Raw genomic sequence first — 24,117 nt, forward strand, 5'->3', positions numbered from 1 at the left:
AACAAAAGACACATACAATGCAAGGATTTCAAAATTCATGAGTTTTTTGCACAATCAAATATGAACAAATATCACCTTTTTAATTTAATTTTGAACTAAGTCCGCTGTATATGTACGTAGGCTTGATTTTAGATCATAATTAAAGTAACAAAAAATTATAAAATATACCGCACCTCAATCACTTCATCCTTATTGTCATTGCATAATTCGGCCCTGCGCACTAGTATTGACCGGTTGGCCATTGGCATTGCCTATAACTGTTGATTGTTCTTATCACGAACTTTTCGCGTATCGCAAGCGAACTATTAACTTCAACGAACTTTAAAACCTTCGTGGTCATATGGTTATTTATGTCATAGAATTTGATAAAAAGTGAGTGTCGAGGTTACCGCAACGACAAACTGAGGCTAACTTTATGCAGTACGTATCGTTCGTGCCCTACTCAATAACTTGATACTTGTTGCTTTGTTTTATTATAACATAGTTAGTAAGTTTTCAAGCGCGACTAAAGTAAGACGTGGCGATGGCGACCAGCAGAATTGTTGTTTACGGAGGCCGCGGTGCTTTGGGTGCTGCATGTGTGAATCATTTTAAACAAGCCAACTGTTGGGTGGCCAGCATCGATTTAAACCCGAACGAGAACGCAGACGTTAACATCACAGTTCCGAAAGACGCCTCGTGGTTGCAGCAAGAGGAGCATGTTGTTAAGGAACTTGGCACGGCGCTGCAAGGTCAGAAAGTGAATGCCGTGATATGTGTAGCCGGTGGTTGGGCCGGTGGAAACGCGGCCAAGGATTTAAGCAAGCAAGCGGATTTAATGTGGCGTCAGTCAGTATGGAGTTCTACCATTGCTGCTTCTCTTGCGGCTACATATTTGACCCCTGGAGGATTGTTGGCGTTGACAGGTGCTAAGGCTGCTTTGGAAGGTACTCCAGGCATGATTGGGTATGGTATGGCCAAGGCTGCAGTACATCAGCTAACAAAGTCACTTGGTAGTAAGGATTCCGGGCTGCCAGAAAATTCCTTAGCAGTAGCTATTATGCCTGTGACATTGGATACAGAAATGAACAGGAAATGGATGTCTAAAGCTGACTTTAGCACCTGGACTCCGCTATCATTTGTAGCTCAGTTATTTGATAAGTGGATTAAAGGAGAGGAACGTCCAGCCAGTGGCAGCTTAGTAGCGCTTGTTACAAAGAATAATATCACAGAATTAATTGTTCAGTAAACAGAGCAAATAATATAGTATGTGCTGTAATAATAAATATTATTTCAAACATCTTGCCTGTGCCACATATTGCACAATTTTATTATATATTAAATGAATATATCTATAGATGTAATTTATTTAATGTTTAACATTATATTTGTCACTTTAATGTGACTTTAAACTGAATTTGTTTGTCACAATTATGTGTTAATAAACTAACCTGCACTTTTAAGACCCTTTGATTGTATGACAAGGGAACAATCTCATTATTTTAAGCAGAAATGTAATTTCTTGTGTTAATAAATGTTGCTTGTAAATGTGATTTGAATAAATGAGTATGTAATGAAATAAATGTTGTTAATTGAAATTTGTTTTTCTTTCATGGTTATTTTAAAAAGCTGATGTGACTGTTTTATTCCAAGTCTTTCATTAGTTTTATCATCATTTTGATGTGTAATTATTATAATTTAGTAACCCATCATCGTCAGGAATATCATTGAGTCTTTATTATATAAATTAAAACATCAATTTTGTTTTCACTTGTCAAATAAATATTTTTTGTAAAGAACCATAATGTTTCTTGTCTTTTTTAATATATTTAACTTTTGCACTTTATTAAAAAAAAAACAAATATTTACATATTCTGGATTGGAATTTGTTTTAGTAGCTTGGAAATACCCATTGATTTTCTGACTACTAAATATCTCAGTCATTTTCCTCTATGTAACAGATGTGTTATGGGGGAATGCCATAGTATTTCTTATGAATAACTAGGTTTTCCCGCGATATCGTTAGGTTTTTAAATTTAAAAAAATATGAGTGGCCTATGCGTTCTTCCAGACTATGTTCTACATTTGCGACAAATTGCATCCAAATCCGATTCATTCTTTTGGACATACAAAATAATAGTCATCCATCCATCAATCTAAAGATTTGCCTTTTTATATCAGTAAGATTCAAAGTACACGTCATGCAGGGTTACAAATCATTACTCCGTTTTTGACAGGAACCCGTGGCTGTTTGTTACGTAGTTTTAGACATTATTAGTTAGAATCCTTTGGTTCGAGTGGCGCGCTTTCACTATAAAGTGAAGTGTCAGAATCATTAGTGAGGGGACATAAACGTCGACATTTTAATAAGGCTAGTGTTGTGCCTAACTTGTATACCCTTACGTTTCCATTTTCTATGAAAAAATTGTGATAACGATATGTTTTTTGTATTTCAATAATAATTTTCTCGACATTGAAACCCAAGGTAAAGGAGGTCCTTCCTTAGGTTAAAGTATGAAGATTGTTTTTTTAACGGACCGTTAATAGAAAAAACTGTCGAGTAATACGAATGACTAGCCAACAATATAGTATTTTAAAATCGTAAGACGTTCTTCGACTACTTTCACAATCGTTCGCATTAGAAAGTAGATCGAGAGTAACTACTTTTTGATTTCTATCAGTTAAAAAAAAAACTTGTTTTGAATAAATTAATTTATCCCAATCAAAAAAGCCACTGTATTATATAATAAAAAAATATTTAACACGAACGTACGAACACATAAATGTATACCAATGTGTGCGCAATCAATCATGACATTAAGGGTCACTTGTTATCTGTCATTTTTGATAAACTTTTGTAAAGAATACCTATTTTATTAATAGTTAATGAAATGCGATAACGTATGTTCATACAAAATACAGCTTGGAGGTCGATGTATTTTTTAATATCCCAAAAGAATATTTTTTGGTTGATTTGAAGTAGAATTGTATTAAATACGGAAATATGTCAAATCAGATTCATGGAAGCAGAAAAATTAAACACAAATATTTGCTTTAAAAATATAATAGGCGCTTACAAACTAAAACACTTATGTGTCAAATACATTACGTAAAAAGCTAAAACATACAACTTAAGACTAAAATCTCTGACAACTTAAATAATTTACTCTTATGATACTCCTTTTTGTATTTTTCCATTTATAATTTCTTTTTGGAGAAGCCTTCAAGTGTGTTGTACTAAAAATTTTTTTTAAAATATACATATTTAAAAGATTTATTCTTGTAATATAAAAATAATGTCAATCGGGATTTCTTTGACTAGACTTTCTAAAGACATTTAATTTATTAACATTTAACAATTTTTACATTTAATGATGAAACATCGAATTGTACATTAATCACGGTTATATTGTATTGACCAGAAAAATATATTCTCGTACTGTAAAATAATAAACATAATATTAGATGTGGAAATTTAAAATTTTGGGATTTTGTTTTGTATATTTGATATTTCTTAAATATAATCAGTATTGGCAAAAGGTTACGATATTTTTTTTCTCTTAATAACAACCATTTTTTCTATACATATAATAATAATATACTATATGCTTCCTTTACAATTAGTAATTTGTGAAACTCTTAATACTATCCTAAATCAGAAAGTCCTAAATGGATTTTAATAGTATTTTAAAAAGCAAACACCCCATATTCACAGCAAAATATTTACTTTTAAATTGACTTTCGAGACAAAACACATTTGTACGAAGGTTTTTTACCATTGTTTGAAAATTGTCGCAACTTAAAGCTACATCTTTCAGTAATATTTTACTTTTCAATAAATTAATTAAAGGCAAGGGCCTGAGTATTTCCTGTTGGGCCGATCGGCCTATTGATCAATAGTCTCAACGGATATTTTTACTATAGATTCAATGGTAAAAAATGCTGCTGGGCCGATTAATCGGTAGGCCCAACGGGAAATTGACGTTCAGCCAAAGTATAGCAAACTAAAAATTAAAAATAAATAGTTATGCTATCAAAATAACAGCCAATAATCCGTTTTTTTTAACAGATTATCATCGGCTTTGGTCGCGTTCAGCCAACGACCGCTCGAACAGTATTCTTCAATATGTCCGCGACGAATTCGGTTGTACGAATAATTTTGTTTCCGATTTGATCGATGAAAGTGATTGCTGTTGTGTAGGCTTCATTGTTGTCAATCGGTCGATATGTGAACACGGTTGGCATTGTGTCAAAACCAACAGCCGCCCAATCCACTGGTGTTGGCCTGGAGAAAAAAAACAGTTGATTATTTTTTTATTATTAATATCATTATAATTTTTGTCGTCTATTGACATACCTACCTATCCTGAGTGAGGCTTGCTACGAATTAGTTTTTTTTAATTTTTAAACAATAAACCACTTAAAATTCAGTGATAACCAAAAGTTGATACAACTTTGAAGGCGAGATATTTTAAATTCTTTGGTTTTAAATAACTATTTTTATTTTAAATATCAAAGAAATCATAAAGCATGTTTTATGAAGCATATTACGATTGTATATAATTTTAGAATCATATTTTTTTACGATTTCCTTAAAGTTATTAAGAAGTCATACATATGAAAAAATTGTCATCACGTTAAGTTCTTGATATGTAATAATTCTTAGGCAATACAATGAGCTATCATTATATTAAACAATTAAACTTGAATTTGCTACAATTACAAGCTGTTAATGCCATTGTTAACTTATAAATGACATTAAAGTGATGTTGCGAACACCTTGACAACCATTTAACTCGCATCTAACCTATTTCACCGTTGGTTTCTGCTGCCAAAATCCTTGTTTATAACATACTAACTGTCGCCCGCGACTCCGTCCGCGTGGACATATAAAAAACTTTTTTTTAAATTAAAAATTAGTGTAGCCTATGTGTTCTTTCAGACTATGTTATATACATATGTCATATTTAATCGAGATCCGTTCAGCCGTTCTAGAGATATCTTTAAACACAAATCCATCCATCCACATTCATCTAAACATTCGCATTTATAATATTAGTAAGTTAAATAAAAAGCAGCTCTTCAAGGCGTAAATTCGAAAAAAAGGAATAAATCCTATGTCCGTCTCCTGGCTCTAAGCTACCTCCTCACCAATTTTCAGCCATATCGGTAAAGCCGTTATTGAGTTATAAATAGTGTAACTAACACGACTTTCTTTTATATGTATAGATTGCTATTTCTGTTTTATCAAAGATAATGACAGGGATTTTGGGCTCAGAAACCCAAAGTAATTCCTCTGAAATAGAAACAGTTTTTGTGCAGATATTTTGACAGTAGACCACGCTATGATACTTATGTAATACGAATTGAATGAATATATGACTATTATATATTTAGGCTACTTAAAGTCACAATGAAATAAAAGAAAATATCCGCCAAATCATAGGATAAAATTTTATTACATCAAGAATTTAAAAATATTAATTAAATAAATATTATTACTCTTCAAATCATTAATTTAGATGGAAAATAATCTTCGTTATAATAATTTGTAAGCTCGTTATTCAGCGCACAATTAATAACATAAATATTTTTTTTTGTTGAATGGATTTTTTTTAACCTCAAAGTGGCCAGTGTGTGGAACGATACGTAATTATAAAGATGCGTGTGAGCATCATCAGACCATGAGATAATTGTAGCTATCCACTTGTGTAATTCCTTGTAACTACTAGGTAAATATAACATACCGAACACTTTTAATAACAGAAGCCGGCAAACTAGTAAAACTTAAGTTTCCTAATTGTGTCGAATAATAATAACAACTACGTATAAATAATATTAAGATCAACCGAAACCGACGTGCCTGTATGCGTAGATGTATAAATATTTTTTTAAAAAGGTGGCAAACGAGCATGCGGCCATCTGAATTCCTCGAAATGGTGAAGCGCTGCCCATAGACATCCGAAATTGCAGATGCGTTGCCTTTAACCAACGAAGAAGGAGACGCACAGAAAGAGAATATTTCCCCTTCCTATGCGTGCTATCCTCCATCAAATCCCTTTCCCTTTCCATCCTTTTCCAATAAGAACAGAGTGCTAAGGGAAAGACTACTGCCCCAATCCGGTAAAAATAAAGAAGTAACAGCCCGAGCTGAGGCTCCTGAGGGAGCCCTTGAGTCTTGTTACTCTTAAACGAGGTTCAGACTAAGCGCCATCTCCGCCCGGTCACCTCAAGCTATAAATGCCTCTTCAAGGTAAATAATGTCTACTCAGTCACAACAAAAAAAAGAAAGATAACATTAATTAGGCCTCCAGTATAGAAGTGAGATGTGTTACGACCGCGCCAAATGGAAGTCCGTGGTCTCTGCCTACCCCTTTGAATTACAGACGTGAGTTATGTTATTGTGGAAGGAAATAATAAGCAAAGAGAATTTTCTCCATCTAACATACTTTTTAAGGTTATGTTTAATATCAGTTGTTATTTAGGTTATTATTTTTCTGTTTTAAATATATAATGGAATAATTTCCATTACAGAGTATGTATCACCATAATAACACAAGTGATCGTATATTTCACACTAATGATGGTTCTCAGACTAGTTTTCTCGAATGTTAGATAAGGCGAATGGAAAATTGTGATCTTAATCGTCCGGAAGTAATTAAATGAGAATTAACTATGCATTAAGAACATGATAATTGTACAGATGTAATGTAGCGTTAAAAAGGAAAATAACAACATTAAACATATTTCCAGTAACACATTTAAATTGTATGTACCGCTGATGCTTAATTGATGCAGCTGTCAACCCATCCTGCACGCTTAATAATACGATAAATACATCTTGTAAATATGCAGTACTAGTTATCGTGCGCGACTCCATCCGCGTGTATTTAAAAAAAACACAATTATTGTGCCTATGTGTTCTTCCAGACTATGTTCTACATCTATACCAAGTTACAGCGAGATCCATTTAGCCGTTTATATGGGATAAAGAAAAGGACTGTTGTAAAGGTTTCCCGGCAATTATTCGAATTTTTCCACCTTTTAAACCTTCCCTAGAGCTCCACGAACATTTCAAGATCAAGATAAGATAAATCCGTTCAGTCGTACTCGAGTTTTAGCGCGACTAACGAACAGTAATTATTTTTTTATCTATATAAAAATATATTTAAATTGATCGTATTTAAATAATAGATTGGCTTAGAAGGAAATATTTTATATTAATTAAATGCATGTGCTATATACGTAGTTAAAACTTGCTGCTCAAAGCTTTTAGACAATGTATGTCTGAGAAATTTAATCAGTAATTTTGAGGTTAAAATGTGAAACATAGTTTTGTACTTTGGTGTGCTAATGAAAATTATTTGCACATTTAAATATCTAGAGTTTTTGAATAGTGTAGTGTGAAACTCGTAGATTTATTGACCCTCGTTTGTTAGAGTAATAAAAAATGCTTGGATACAAATATGTGGGTCATGAGGACACCGATATATTAAAGTCAAAAAGCAAACACGGAAATTGTTCGACGTAATGTACGAAATTTCTCATAAACGTTTTGTGATAACTGTTTTGTCACTATGTATCCGTGAATCTACTTATATTAATACTTATATGTATAAATAAAAGTGTCTTGTTAATGAAGACACAGTATGAGAAACAAAAACATGTTTTACGTGAATGTATTGGCAGTGCAAACACATATCTACATCAACTTTCTTAATACATCGCCGCAAAAATTATCTCATTTGAGTTTAATTTCGTATGTCGATTTGAAATATTGTTGCCAATCTTTGCGTAACCACTGATCAATTTTATTGTTTGCACAGATTAAATAAATGGACATAGATAAAATCTTGGAATTCTTTTGTTTTTGTCTATACAACCGTTATACGGGCTTATTAAATTAAAGAATTCGAAATTAGATTACGCATAACGGATTTCTTATGGCAACGTTCTAATTTTTTTGTTTTAAATTACAGTTATTTATTCAACTTTTTTTACGATGAAATAATCCAATTAAACTTCAAAGGTTGTCTGGTAACGTTGGGTGAAATTGAAGCATTTATAATAATGATAAACATTAGGCCCGTTGCCACTAAAAAGCTTTCTCATCATTAATTATTCAAATAACTATTATAAATACGATAATAATGTTTAAATAAATATTTTATTATCACAAATTTCTCCTCTGAGTACTCTCGTGAAAAGGACCTGTCTCAAGATTTATAATATAATAACTGCCGCCCGCGACTCCGTCCGCAGAATAAAAAATAATAATAAGTAGCCTATGTGTTTTTTCAGACTATGTTCTACGTCCATGCCAAATTGCATCGTGATCTGTTGAGCCGCAATGGAGGTACCCTCAAACAAACATCCATCCATCTATACTACCATCAAAAAGTTTCGCATTTATAATATTAATGAGATGGTATGTATTTATTTATGTTTACCTTGTCCGCATCGTAGTAGGTGAGCGGGAGTTGATAGGTGGAACAGTTGTCCTTGGAGTAGCCACTGCTGATGATGGACTACTGATCATCAACTCTCCATCATCTGCGAACCTGGAAACGAGGTTACATTCCAAAAAATATTACAATGTAATTAAAAAAAACTACACCATTTTTATGACAAAATTTGTCTTGTTGTTGACCAACACGAATTAAAAAGTATATTATACTTAAAAAAAACATCTTATTATCATGCTAATAATAATGATAAGATTAAAACAGAAGAATAATTTTGAGAGGTATTCAAATTACGTAAGACACAAAAATACACTTTGGAAGCGATTTGCGAATCTGTGTTTAATAAAAAAAAAGATGAAGACCATCTCAAGATATCGAATGCAAACACGTATGGTTAGGTTTTTTATTAAAATAAAATAAAATGGGTATAACCACTTAAAAAATATTCCAACCAGTTCATATCAGATCCAGAGTCGTTAAACGGGTTGTTAATAAACGTTAAATCAAAAATTAACTGTTACTTTAAAATAACGTAACCGTTAACAACTAGTTATTTAATAGTGTAACGTTAATCCATTGCTATTTGATTACACAATTACATGTCTGAGAACAATGTGCAGTATCAAGCGTAACAATACGTTTCCACTAGCGTGACACTCATAACGAACATATTCACATCCTTCTCATTATCTTTGAAAAAATTGAGATGGTAAAATCATGTTTTTGTATGCGTGTAACAGTGGAAATCCACGCTAATTGTAGATTATTCCCACAGTCTTTATATTGTGTGTTATTGACATATTTCGTATAGCCTTTTAAAAGTTAGTTTTTCTTTCTTTAAACGAAGATCGGGTGGAATTAAAAAGAGTAGTCGCCCTATTTCTATTCTAAACTTCACACAGATAAAAAAACCTATAAATCCATCCAAACTTTTAATTTTTTTTCATATCATATGGCGACAAACTCGCGAGTAGCCACCTGAAATCGCTGAAATAGCGAAGCGACCGTTGCCCATAGACATACGCAACTGCATATGCGTTGTTAACCTTTAATCGACGGAGGAGAGGATGCACGGAAAAAAATATTTTCCCTTTCCATGCATCCTCTCATTCGGAAAGTCCTCTTCCACTTCCCATCCTTTCCTTATAAGAAAAAGGGTGGGAAGGGAAAGAGGACTAAATTAGGCCTCATTTAGTATGAGGCCTCCGGTACGCACACTCATCAGACGAAACGTGGGATTGCTTCCACTTTACGCCTATCTTCTGTGTGGTCGTGGTATTTCACCGGGCGAGCCGGGCCAATTCGTGTGAAGATGTTAAAGCGGGCACTAACACTGTCAAAAGATTATAGTAACTGAAAAATTAGATTATAGTAACTTTAACAAAGTCTAACTTTCGATCAAATTATGTTAGATTTAAGATACGTATATCGAATTTACTATAAAAATTAAATTGAGATAAGATTATCGAAGTCAATTAAAATTAAGCAACTATTTTTATAAGTCTATTTCACAAAAAAATCGTGTTTAACGGAAATTAACATTAATTGATATTTATTACAATGCCACACGCGATGTTACAGCTATACCTAACTGATGTTATAAACAAATTCTTTAATTTAATTATACTTTTCAAAGTGAGCAGGAGTTAGGGTAATTGGGCAATCGTCCATCACACCATACGTCCCCACTGAGGTGCTCGGAGACTACTCTAAGTTAAGGGTGACTTGGCCAGTCAACCACGCTGGCCAAATGACGTTGGTTGACTTTACACATATCTTTGAATTTCCTCACGATATTTTCCTTCACCGTAAGAACGTCGGATAAATGTCGTGTAAATTGGAAATCGAAAAACACATTGGTACATGGTGGGATTCGAACCCAGGACTTGCAGATTACAAGTCAAGTGTTGAAACCTCTGAGCCACCGACGCTAAGGTTATTGAGTTAATTTTACCCAAAAGTAATTGTAATTCAAACACAATATAAGTACACAGAAGCATGCTGGAAACATCGATATTGAAAACAATAAAAATATTATAAAACTAGTTTTATTTATCATGTAATTAAAAATATTTAAAGTTGTTTTAACAAATCTCCGCAGTAAACATCGATGTTTTTTTTAAATCAAGTTTATTTGCGTACTTTAAAGCGATTTGGGTAATTCCATAAGAAGACTTGTAATGTTTTTATTTGCAAAATATACCTTAATAGCTTTTAATAATAGCAATTACTATTTTTTTTTGGATTATCGTGCTTGTTATATGCTCTTATTTGGTTAACAATTAATTGTGGCATTTCTTGTATTTTAACGAACTCGTCGTAACGAATCTGGATGTTTTTCCTGTTAACATTTGGTGTCAAAATTAAACAAATTATCTTATAAATAAATATAGACCGACAACCTGACGTTATGTTGCCCGATCACACTTAATTATTATGGTGCTTTAACGCACTTCTGACAATGTCAAAAAAATGTCAGAAGATCCTTGTACTGTAGTTGTCATGTCCAGTTTTTTCTTTTAAGTCATTTCCTATGTTTAGCTTGAGCTGAATTGTCTAATCAACTATTATGATGATACAAAAAATCAGAATCGTTTTTCAGTCTTAATACTTTATATGTGAGTACAAAATGTTTAGTCCATTCCAATGTTTTTTACATAACACTTTTACGAATTGCCTGTTTTTATTATCTGTACCCAATAAAAGAAAAATTTTTGTTACCTGTTAAGTAGTAAAGGTCTGGGTGGTGTAGATATGGTTGGTTTTTGTGGTTGTTGGGGCGATGGTGATATAGTAGTCGGGTTGGTGAGTGGCCGTGATGTTGAGGATCCGGTTGACAATACAGACAGCAGATTAGGCTGCGGCACAGGCTGTGCTGGGGGTTGTGGAGAACTTGGATTATCACCTGTAAAATAATTTGATACAATACTTTCAGTGTTAAAAAGATATGCTGACATTGATAATGGCCACATGAATAAATTTAACCATAGTTATCCACTGCCGCTGTCGTGTCACTTGTTAAGAGAATAAACGACAATATTTACAAGTGTCACAGTAGTGGAATTCCACGTTAAATGAGAACTTTAAAACATAAACATTCTTAATGATAACAAATTGAACTTGACAATTGAAGGTCCGTACTATTGACGGTCAAGGCGAGAGCAATAAAATCACAATTGAAACGACCTCGCGATGCTCAATATTTTCTTTCTATCCTCAATTCTTTAATTGTTTCGTCACGTCCACATTTCTATTTACAGACATGTAACAAAGTCACCTCGGAAGTTAAAAATGCCTACGAGGTCATACTTTAATTAAACGAACATATTAATCTTTACAATGGAATGTAATCTTTTCCTTCCTCCAATTTTAGGTTATGTAAGATGCAAGTTTTTGAAAAAAAGTCTAGACGCCTGGAAGATTATAAAACACTGCGTTTATTCTATATATCTAAATCGTAACTTTAGCATTATAACCATTCTTACATTCACCGTAGGTCTTATTAATTTAATGTAAAACGAATCATCGTCATCAATAAATGGGATTTGTTCTTATTCCACTTCATGTGTGGCAATAAAAAACAAATATAAAAAACTTACTATTTCCAGATATGGTATTAAATTGTTCATTTGCTAAAAACACTTCGAAGTATCTTGTGAAGTCTCCAGTTGGGTCCCATTTCGATGCCAGTTTAGCCCACTCGTCAGGATATTCGCTTTTAAGTCTTTTAATAATCTTCACTGCTGTTCTCTTCTGCCTTTCTGTGCAGCGGACACATTTCGTTCTTAATGCTTCTGGAAGTAACCCTGTTGGAGAAAAACTAGAATTATTTTTTAGCATTGAGATGTTGGCAGTGTCTTAACCTAATTTGTCAAAGCTAGATCTTTATAATATCATAAATGTGAAAGTTTAGATCGATGGATGTTTGTTTGAAGGTATCTCCGGAACGACTCGATGGATGTTTTTGAAATTTCGCACAGATGTCGAACATAGTCTGGAAGAATACATAGGCAACTTATTAAGTTTTTTTATCGAGCGCGGATAGAGTCGGGGGCGACAACTAGTGAATCATAAATAGATGAAAACTAAACTTTATGGTTACAAGATTAATGAGCAAGATAAATAAAACATCTTTTAGTAGAATGCAATAAAGTTCCTATTTTACTCTGCTAGTATTATAATGTAAAAATAATTTCTACCATTAAGATGAATTGTCTCTAAAGCAAAACTTTGAAATATCAAATATCAACGCTTTTAGTAAAAAAGGAAGCATAAAAGGAAACAATATTGTTTGTTGGTTGCGCGCTTTGGTCGGTTGGGTTCAATCATAAAATATAATGACTTTAATGGCGAGTAATAAATTTATAATTAGTTTCATGAAGGAGGATTAGAATTATAAATTTATTTTTTTAACAATGAGGATGTCGGCCTGCATAAAAATATTTATAAAATATTTTCGGCAGTATTGGAGACTTTAAGACACATAAAGTCTAGTCTTATTGTTCTATACTATTGCATTGCCCCCGCAAATCCCCCTTTCAAGTCAAGGATAAGAATCACCCTATCATCGTATTTGTATTTCGAGACTTACAATTCTTAATTCCTCAACTTATAAGTAAATTACCTGCTAGGCGGTCACATAAAATACGTTTAAAATTTGATGTGACCACCTTGGCCTTTCTACAGATTAAAAAATAAAATAGGTCATAAACAGTACACTCGTGTTACAGGGACACCATTAGATACGTAGGATGATTTTTTTGTTTTGTTTATTAAGACCTTTAAGTAATTTGTGTAAATAATCGTTTGGGATTTACGATTATTTTGTTCTTACAAAAAAGCTATGATTGATTATTACTGCTTTTTATTTTATGATCTTATATTTTATTAGGATCATGTTAAAATTATGCCTTAAATGCTAAACAATACTGCCTTGTTACAAACAAAAAAAGAAAAATACTGAATAACAATTCGGTTTCCCGTGGGCTTTATTCATGGTCTACCACTGTGTTTTAGTGATTTAAATGTTAATTATATTCCTTAACCAAAAGAAGTCTTCCACTATCCAAATTTGGAAAAGAAATAATACATCATCTAGTCTTTATCTAGTCAATAATTTAAAATGCAAGCAGATTAATGGAAATTACCTAATAAGTTTTAATGTGAACTTTGAAATAATTTAGATAGCTCAATCAGAAAAATCTTGACCTAAAAAATTCTAACAATCATATTAGTCAGGTGTTGTAAATAATCGGAACAGATTATCGAATAGTTGTACATTACCATAGAGTAGACCACGATGACATAGAGTAGACATTTTATAGCTTATGACTCTAAAGTCGTGCTATTTCATTTTGTAACAAAGGGCCTTAAAATCTGAGGTAAACCATCCAATTTCTTGCATTACATTTATATATATTTTTATTTTTAGTACAAGGTTTTATGGCTACCATAATAAGTTATTTCTATAGTCATAACTGAATGAGATCTTATTGCGATTTTGCGCTGTCAAAAACATTATTTGTTTTTTTTTTTGCTTTTTCTAACAGAATAACTTGTCGTATACGAGACATATACATATTAAAAAACAAACGTCTTAAAAAGTCGCAACGATCTTGAACTTTTGTCCTTAACATTTTATTGTTACTTACAAACTTTTTTGTCATAATTCAAAGATGCTACATAAAAACAGCAGGCGTGTGATGAATATGTAACGACTTTACTGAAGGATTGTGTTTTGCAAACTAAAATTCATATCAACATTATTATTTTTTTTAAACTCTGCAAAGGTCACCTTACTTATATGTTTATAAAATATGGGGACTAAGCTCTTTTTGGTCAATTACTTAATTTTGATAAAAAATAATAAATTGACTTCACCAATTAATAGAGGACATTTGGTAATACCGAAAAAAAATTGCACTGCTGTCACATCGCGCCTTTTGTCACTAATTTCGAGCCTATGGAAGCTACGCTGTCTTACGACTTAAATTTTTATTCATCTTTAGTTTTCGGCATTAACAAATAACCTAATTAGACGAGTCAATTTATTTTTTATTTTTTGTACATCCATCAGAATCAACGAAAAAATTAATTACAGGTAGTCTAAAAACGGTAATTAACTTAATTACAGGCTTAAAGCAATAACAAAATCATCTAATTAAAATTTAATACTTAACTAAAAATTTGTTACTTTACTTCTACAAAATTATCTATATATAAAAGAAAGTCGTGTTAGTTACACTATTTATAACTGAAGAACGGCTTTGCCTATATGGCTGAAAATTGGTGAGGAGGTAGCTTAGAGCCAGGAGACGGACATAGGATACTATTTATTCATTTTTTTCGTATTTATGTCTTTTTATTTAACTTACTAATATTATAAATGCGTATGTTTTGATGTATGTAATATGGATGGATGGATGGGTGTTTAAAGACATCTCTAGAACGGCTGAACGGGTTTCGATTAAAATTTGGCACACGTATAGAACATAGTTTGAAAGAACACATAGGCTACACTAATTAAGTTTTTTTTATGTATCCACGCAGAGTCGCGGGCGACAGCCAGTTTTAAATAAAATATAGGAACATAATAATGCTTTACATGACTTTTTACTGGCAAATACCTATCGTATGAAGAAATAATAAGATGATTTAGATTATAACATTCCCATCAATCATGCACACGCGTTGTCAGACATGCGCAAAAAGTAGTCGAGAAGGCATCTGCTAAAACCGGGCCAGGCGAGTTTTACGAAATTTTCCAATATACATGTGTGAATCGTAATATAACATGCAATTTCCGCTGGTTTTTTTGAAAAAAGAAGTTAAAAAGTTCAAAGAGCAAATAAGGAGGAATGAATAAAAACACACATTCGTATGACCAAAGATGCGAGAGAGAGACAGAGATTTCATTGGCAAGGTCTTACATCTCTTTCTTTTATTTAATTGTCATTTTACGGAACGGGCGGAATGAATTGCCCATAATATTGAATTCTTAATTGTATGTCTAATTGAAGATTGTAAAAAGTATTATATTATACTTGGTTTATTTTATAGATTACTTATTTTTTTCATAGTTATTATACGTCTCTTAATGCGGTCTAAGTAGTTAATTTAAATATGAACGTTTTAATACCAATATGTGCCACGATATAATGTTTTTAAGCCGTGATACAAGTTTTTTTTTAATCCCGGTGATTATGCAAAGTGAGCGATATTTTTACAGCAGATACTTAGTATGAGTTTATTATTATTCTTGTGATGAGTTTTTACACACGAGATGAATTATAACAATTTCCGTACACCGACAACAAAGAACTGTTTTGTTAAGCTAATGATTTAATTTCATTTGTATAAGAAATAAAGGCTTAAATTACTCTAAATTTTACGGCAAGATATTTAATAAAGGATGATGAATCATCATCATCATCAGCCTGATATCACCTTCCACATAGATTGCAACATTACCCGGTCCTATGGCGCCGGCATCGAGCATCCTGCAACCTTGAACAGTTCATCGGCCTATCTTGCGGGATGTATACCCACGCCGCGTCGACCCGTCCGTGGACGCCATTCCAGGACTTTCCATTAAGGCAAAGTAAATGTAAAATGTTATTTATCAACTTGTTCTTTGCAGTACGATTTAACTTTCTATTAGATGTTTAAATAAATCAATAAAGTTCTTATAAATATTTATAAATAGATAAGTGAATCTTTCCGGGTACCGATCCTTTGAAATTCTAACAAAGTAATCGTTTCACACAATGAATCACTTTATTCGTAGTAAATATAACTTCATTGCGACTCCTAATGAATAATAAATAGTGTTTACTACGCGTATAAAAAATAAATAGAACTAGCTGTCTCCCGCGTCTCTATGCAGCCGTGCCGGAGTTTACCTTCTAACAAACATCCATCTATCCATTCATTCAAACTTTCGTCAAGGTGTCTAGTTGAAGCTCGCGACTCCGTCCGCACGGAATAAAAATAACTTAATTAGTAGCCTATGTGTTCTTTCAGGCTATGTTCTACATCTATACCCAATTTCGGCGAGATCCATTGAGCCACTCTCCAGATACCTTCAAACAAACATCCATCCATTCATCAAAACATCCGCATTTATAATATTAGTAAGATGTAAGATGAATAAGAAAAAAATCAATGATAGTTTATTATTTAATAGACAGAATAGAATTTCTACAGTTTTAAATTTGTTTTCTGCGACATGTAAAAATACATTTTTATAAAGTTTCTTTTTGAACCATTGGGTTTTTATACGAATGTTTTTCTTAGGTAACTGACCTTGTAACTTACAATAATGTCCGTGTAACTTTTATTATCAAGCTAAATATGACAATTGATCACGGATTTACGTGCAACGCATTACTTCATATAATTTTCAACGTAATCGAAAATTTGCATAGTTTTTGTGATTTTAATTTAACTAAATAAATTGTTTGGATGGATTAATGTTTGTTTGAAGGTATGTATAAAACGGCTGCATTGATCGCGATGAAATTTGGCATTGATATAGAACATAGTCTGGAAGGACACTTAGACATTACGTTTATTTTTAATTCCGCACGATCGAAGCTGCCAGCGACAGCAAGTCCCCTATACATTCCACTGTCAAATCCATGACTACTCGAGTTATTACAGAAGTTTGTGTAGTTGTTTTACGTAATTATTGTGTGAATGTTTAACAGAATAGATCTATCGCACTTGCGTTCACAGTCAAGGCTGTATGACACAATAGTAGCTTTGTTTATTGTCCTACTGTCGTGCGATTAAATAAATTGGATGCCAGTGACTTAGTTATTACAATCATCAAATCAGAATACTTCGAAGCTGTCTTACTAATATAATAAATGCGATTGTTTTCATGTTCCAATTGATGTGCGTTAAAAAATCTAAATTTGGACTATAAGAATACATGGGCTACCAGGTTTTTTAATCGCGTGGACGGACTCGCGGGCAATAGTTAGTACTTAATAAAATTGTCTGACAATATTGTATTTAAGTAAAAACTTGTCAGTAACCTTTTGTATTTTATCTATAATATAATATCGCTGTTTCCTTTCATTTGAATCATTTCTCGGTAAAAACAAATACCAAGCGGAAAGTAAAATAACTTAAAAAGTAATAAAGTTTTTTTTTACTTAAGTTATTTAAATGAATGTTAAATGTACATAAATTTAAAGTCATTGTATTATAAAAATACTTCCTCATTAAACTAATGGTATCTTTAACACTAAAATTCAGGCTTAATTGAAAAATATAACATATAAAACATTTTATTTTTAAAATGTATACATAAGTTAAATAATTTTTTTTAATTTATTCATACGTCAAGTATAAAGGTCGCAAATAAAATAAAAAGTATAGTTCTATCCAAACTGTATGACTGTTTAATATTCCGCATGAGACTATGCATTAAGCACAATTTTTGTTAACGAAAAGATAGAAAGGAATTCTGGGTGCATCTGTAAACATTTTTCTCCTTACGCAGTGGGTCCAACTGACCATGACCTTCGTAGCTATGTGGTGAGCTGACCACGAGCTGTTATAAGTTTGAATCTTGTAATACGTTAAAATAAATGAATACGTCTCGTTACGTCATATATGTCCCTACTGGGTGACTAGGCTATAGTCAACCATACAGTTACTAATACGCCTATTATCATTGTATTAGTTAAGAAAATACCGAATAAACGATGATTGTTTAGTTCAAATATATTTAAGCTCCGTTTTTACAAAGGAAAGAAGGTAGAAGTACTACAAAATATGAATAACGGTTTGTTTTCAATGCTTTTTGCGATTGCAGGAAGTCATGCATATTATATCAATGAAGGTTTGCTTTGTCGTGGTATCACAAGGCGAGCAGCTTATTGGATTCATCGGAACATTGTTAGAACGTTGAAGTGTCCTAACGTATCAGATATTTCTGACACAGTTAAAAATATTTTAATTGTTTTTTGTCCATTGGGGACAGTTGAATTAACTCCTAGTAGTTATTTTTACTTCTTAGCTTGTAAAAAAGTTAAAGATAACTTACCAGATGTTAAACATGGAGATTTGTTGTTTTTTTAATCGAAAATATAACATAACATCGCTTCAATATCGTAAAGTAATAATTAACATTTGAGAAAAAAAACAAAACGTGAATTAGCTCGAAGCTCTTAAATTATATTACCCGGCGATTAAATATCTTCTAGACCATTCGGTGTTTTATATTATTACTAGCTATTGCCGCGGTTTCGCATGCTTTGCTTCTATCATTAACTAGCTGTCGGATGCGAATTCATTCGCGCATGATTAAAAAAAATTATTAGTAGCTTGTGTGTTCTTCCAGACTGTTTACAGATTAGACCTTTTCCAAATTTTAGCAAAATCCATGCACCCCTTCTAGAAATATCTTCCGATAAAAATTGAGCCATCCCTGCATCCAAATATTCGCGTTTATAATATTAGTAAGATTTAACATGAAAAACTATTGGAATTATGGGTAATCTCAGGTAAATTAGCTTAAGTTTAATATGCCGATAAAAGATGTAATATTTTTGACATGAGAGAAGTTTTCATTGTGATTGAATTAACATAGACGTGACAAACAAACAATCTTACATTCATAACATTAGCTAGGATTTTTTTTAACTTGTAAAAGGCAACGACCTTAAGTTATTACAGCCAGACAAAATTGTTATTTACAATAAGTATTTGCTTGAAGTCCAGTTACAATCCATTAAAATTTGCATACATATAAAACACTTTAATAAGTATCGTATAAATCGGAATATATAAATTGTAAACATAATTCAAAGATTACTTACGACCAGTTATAGACTAGATTAAACGAGTGTAATATGACCTCAGTTAAATCTTACTAATATTATAAAGGCCAATATTTATTATAGATGAAGATATCTCCAGAACGGCTGCATGAATCTGGCTGAAATACTGCATAGATATATAACACATATGCTATTCATTATTTTTTTAAATTCCGTGCGGACGGAGTCCTGGTCGTCATTTAGTACAATCATAATAGAGAAATGTTATATTAAAACTAAACTATGTTGTTGCCGATGTCTAAGGGTCACTTAACGCCGGGTGACCTGCTATTTTGCCGACTTTTTGCACAGAACAAAACCCATATTCCGTTTGTACAAAAAACTCATACTTTTTCTCTTAAGCGAAATGACACCGTTGATGATTGTACGTGTGATATGTACGTGAAACTCACGAATGTGCTTGCTTTGTTATGATAATCTTTATGTTACTCTGAAGAATACAGTTTTTGACATAGTTCATGGCCAGCTTTGATTCAAGGGCAACATGAGAGACTGATACTTATGAATCTTCCGTTTTTGATATATTTAAAGTCATATGACTTTCAATACAGTATAGTTAATGTGGGATTGCGGTACATATTGTGTCGTATAAAAGAAAAACAAGTTCAAGAAATTTGAGACAAAATTAATAAACAAACACAATACATAGGAGGATTTTTAAGACCAAAATCTCTGTATAAAACATATCGACATGCTTGTCGTTTTGATAAAACAAAGTTTTAAACGAATGTTTTGGTCTCGGAAACCAACGGTATGTGAAATAAAAATATTTTGAACGGAGTTTTTCCGAGCTTAAAAATTTTAATTAACAATTTATTCTGATCAAACGTTATATTTATAAAATAATCGATCGATAACGAGTTGTTTATTCCGATCTTGTTGGAGACAAAGCTATGCTATACGCGTTACCCATATAAGTGGTTAATCGCATGTTCATACGCAAGCATGACCAATAACATTATGCAAGCATGTTCGCCTCTAACACCTCTATGTTTCCGTAAGTTTGTTATCGTGTTCTATTGAAAAATGTTTTGTTTCGTCAATTCTATTATTTCAGTTTCTGAGAAACAGAAAATAAATATTCTCTAAAGCAGCAAAAATGGGATGTATTGTATGTTAATACTGGCTGTAGCCCGCGACTACGTCCGCATGGAATTGAAAAAAACTTAATCGCCTTTGTGTTCTTCCAGACTATGTTCTACGACTAGGCAGTTGAAGAGATTAGGATTGTTTGCTTTTCGCTTTTTCTACATCAGTGGTTCGACTTAGATAAGAGAGCTAGACTAAGCTGGATTGATAACTTCCAATAAATAACATATGCCAACGAGTATTACCACAATTTTACCATATGGAAATAGAATACAAAGTGAGTTCAAATCTTTTGAAAGCATTAAAATAATAATTTGATTGACCCTATTCGTATCTTATGCAAGATACACTAAGTTACTAAGCGATGCATTGTGTAGGGCTCAATATTATCAATCCCGTTGTGCAGGGATCAGCACTAAATGCGAGTAGAATGTGTAATGCCTCGGCCTTGCTAACTATGTCGTGCAACGGTCCGCTGGCACGCAGTGTACACTTTTAGACTTTGACTTTAAAGAGACAGGACTTGTCACGTGTGCGCATTCGCCTACGCAAATGTAAGACGAACAATAAGTTCTTTTAGTTGTTTGTTTATTCGATTTGTAGCTGAAAGTGTGTAAATTTTTTTAGTCATTATCCGTCGATAAAGACGTAAAACTGTAGTGATTTCGTTCGAATTTATTTAGTCAAAGGCGTATCTTTGCCTTGTCCGTATCTTTATTGTTAAAAATACTAGCAGCGGCAATGTAAATAAAGCATGATTTTTGCCAACCACAATTGGAGTTGTAGGTGACAGGATGTGACGTAATGTTTGACCAATTTCTCTACTTTCTTTATTTGCTTGTATAAATTGTGAATGTGCGAATTACTATGTGAGATTTTTAGGTTATGTTGGAACGTATTTAAAATGTTAGATACCTACAGTGTGTTATAAATTAGATCTTCGAATGCGATAATCTCTGGGAGCATACAATGTTAATTTCTTCATTAAATCACAATCAAAAATGTGCATTTTAGCCGTTAATTTATGCGTCAGAGTTCGATGTCCTTAGAGCATTTGCTGGCAATAAAACGTAACACGTTTCCCTTTACAAAAGGTATGGTACCAATTCTGCAAGGATTTTATTCAACGTGTGTGCACCGTTCAATAATAACTAATAAATAAAGTGTTTTGTTCCCAAATTGCTTCAGTATATTATAATAAATAATATTAAGGCTTGAATACGCTAAGCAACAATTAACCATCGGCTTAATTATTATAATATGTTCAACGTGACCAATGACTCTCGAAATAAACCAAAAATATAGCAAAGCTCTTTTTTAATTTTGTTGGCCTTGGTTTCTTTAAAATCTCAAATAGTAATAAACACAAACATTGAAGATTTGAAAAAACAATGAAATAAAAAACAATCGACTGTCGATTTAGAAAGATGATTATTTTTGGTAGAATTATTTGTTCAGTGGAAACCTACGCGAGAAGAAAATAATATTTTTTTTACGGCCTATGAAATATCAATCCGTCTTAAGATTTATAATTTTAACTTTCGTTACGTCTTGCTTATGTAACTTAAGTATTCCGGAAGTTTTCTTTAATCGTATCCGTTTTTATAATAAGTTTATATAATATAATGTTAAAACTAAATTACCCTGGCCTGTAAAAATATTTCAATAATTCAGTTCCGACATTTAATTTCAAACATTTTTTGTCACGTATTTATTTTCACAACTGATATCAACATAACGGGTAACGATATAAATGGAGTGGAACTGTAATAATAACATATTATAGGTAACTTATATGATTTAGCATGTCTTCTTGATGAAAAAACAAGTTAAAATAGTTTAAAAAAATACAAATAAAATTCCAATTAAATTTATTCCTTGTTCGTCCATTTTATATGGTGTAAAATTACTAGATTAATATGTGTAATTATTAAACAAATGGTTGATTTAAAAAAAAAAAACAATTAAAAATTTGAATGTAGAATAAGCAGGGAGGTATGTAAGGACCGCGTTATATGGTCTCTGCCTACCCTACTGGGTTACGGGTGTGAGTTATGTTAATTTGAAAATCACTCTCTCTAAGTGATGTTCTGTGCTGTAAACCTTGTTCTAAATTCTTGATTGTTCCGCTAAGTGTGGGTTTCCATCGCCTGTACATATACTTTGAAGCGTCAATAGCCTAATGGTTAAGGGTACGAATTTCCGACCACTAGGTCAGGGGTTCGAATCCCACCATTCGACTATTGTCGTAAACCATATCCTAGCACAAGCCTAGAGCTTAGTTGGAATGGTTAAAGAAATATTAGTAAATTTGCAAAAAAAGAAATCTGCTAATATTTCAATCAAAATAAAAAAAAATAAACTGTCTTCCCTCTCATTGTCTTGCAAAAAAACAAAGATATCATCTCCAACCTGTACGTTAGTAATAATATGTTCTTAATTGCCTAATTAAATTTGTTTTTGTTCTGTCTGAATTATTCATTAACCTTTTTTAGGTAAATTTAATAAATTATCTCGATAATAAAAAAACTATAATTTTATTTTATCCCAAAAAAAAATAACCTTTAAGTTGTAATATTACGGTAGTTAAGTTGTTTTGTTATTTTAGTTTTAATTAGATATTTTAATAAAAGTTTAATTGGTATTAACATTTTAGAATATATACTTCGTTGTTATTGTTTACTTGCGCCAACGTAATAATTTAAGTTAGAATCTTTGACACGACTAACTAACACATTCAATAAATTCTTGTTTATGGTTGGCTAGCATCCCTCCTAATCCCTTTTTGACTTAATCTTTGGCTCCCTATAGATGCACGGCGAATAATCACAAACCGAAAACAAACATGTATTTTCTCTTTACGTAAGCAATAATTTTCTATGAATCTTAATTAATTGAGATAGAATAAAAAATAAAAAAGAAACGGATACATTAAATTAACCTTTAAACTAGTTGAAAACAAGCTCGGTTGCATTTTGATTTGCAAATTTGAAAGTTGCAGTAAGATTTTATCAGAATACACAAAACAGTATTCTTTGAAGCACATATGTACATAAATGAAGTGCTACATTGTAAAGACTTACTTTTCAAAGCTTTCCCTTCAGGTGTGCACCGTTGAGAATTAATTAAACAGTCCACATAGTTCCTAACTAATCTCTTGCTATTAAACAACGCATCCACATCCAAGTAATCGTATCTTGCATCGTATTTAGGCATGTTCATCATTGTGTTTACATCTTGCCCATAGACAGCGTTGCAAGCGCCAACAAATGCAACCAGCACAAAAAACATATTGACACTTGAAGAAACAATTCGTAATTCAAATTCACATAATATTGGCGCGAATTTTTCCCGCGGAAAAATGGCGGCGACCGTCCGCACGGCTCGGCGTTGCGTGTTGTTATAGCGCGCGTGAGCGCCGGTATGTTGCAAAGTTAAGTACATGTATGACGCTTTCTCACCGGCCAGTAGCACGTCCAAAATAAGTTCTCTTTCAAGGATTTATCTAATAAAATAAAAAAATGTATATCTCTATAATCTTTTAAAAAATAAAGTGTCACGTAGTAATTAGCTTATAGATAACCTTGCAAGATTTAGTTGATTTTAATTAACTGTAAGAAGTTGACTAAAATAATATTCTACTTTTTAAGGTCAGACATTTAGCTCATATTATAGAGGCCAGTTATTACGGTAAATACTAGTTAGTTCTGGTTTCACTTATTTTATTTTTA

General features: G+C 32.3%; 1 protein-coding gene and 1 further gene across 1 annotated transcript; one reads left to right on the forward strand and one right to left on the reverse strand.

Annotated features, from left to right (window-relative positions):
- Positions 1 to 206: 206 nt before the first annotated feature.
- Positions 207 to 1,562, forward strand: Dhpr (dihydropteridine reductase).
- Positions 1,563 to 3,690: 2,128 nt separating this feature from the next.
- CSP9 (chemosensory protein 9) lies at positions 3,691 to 23,804 on the reverse strand. The gene is made up of 5 exons (XM_013307696.1): positions 23,470 to 23,804; positions 12,044 to 12,250; positions 11,166 to 11,349; positions 8,430 to 8,540; positions 3,691 to 4,264 (listed from the first exon to the last, which is right to left on the reverse strand). Exons 1-5 carry the CDS (start codon positions 23,675 to 23,677, stop codon positions 4,072 to 4,074), a joined length of 903 nt encoding a protein of 300 aa, XP_013163150.1. The 5' UTR covers positions 23,678 to 23,804; the 3' UTR covers positions 3,691 to 4,071.
- Positions 23,805 to 24,117: the final 313 nt, after the last annotated feature.

Source organism: Papilio xuthus, unplaced genomic scaffold, assembly GCF_000836235.2.
Source record: "Papilio xuthus unplaced genomic scaffold, Pxut_1.1 DF828142.1, whole genome shotgun sequence".
NCBI classification, from domain to species: Eukaryota; Metazoa; Arthropoda; class Insecta; order Lepidoptera; family Papilionidae; genus Papilio; species Papilio xuthus.

Bases quoted from the DNA above. Each gene is read 5' to 3' on its own strand.
- CSP9 (XM_013307696.1), bottom strand. From the start codon at position 23,677: ATGTTTTTTGTGCTGGTTGCATTTGTTGGCGCTTGCAACGCTGTCTAT. The intron at 8,541-11,165 runs GTAACAAAAATT...CCTCGTTTCCAG, and splicing joins AGACCTTTACTACTTAACAG to GTTCGCAGATGATGGAGAGT. The intron at 4,265-8,429 runs GTAAACATAAAT...TTTTTTCTCCAG, and splicing joins CCTACTACGATGCGGACAAG to GCCAACACCAGTGGATTGGG.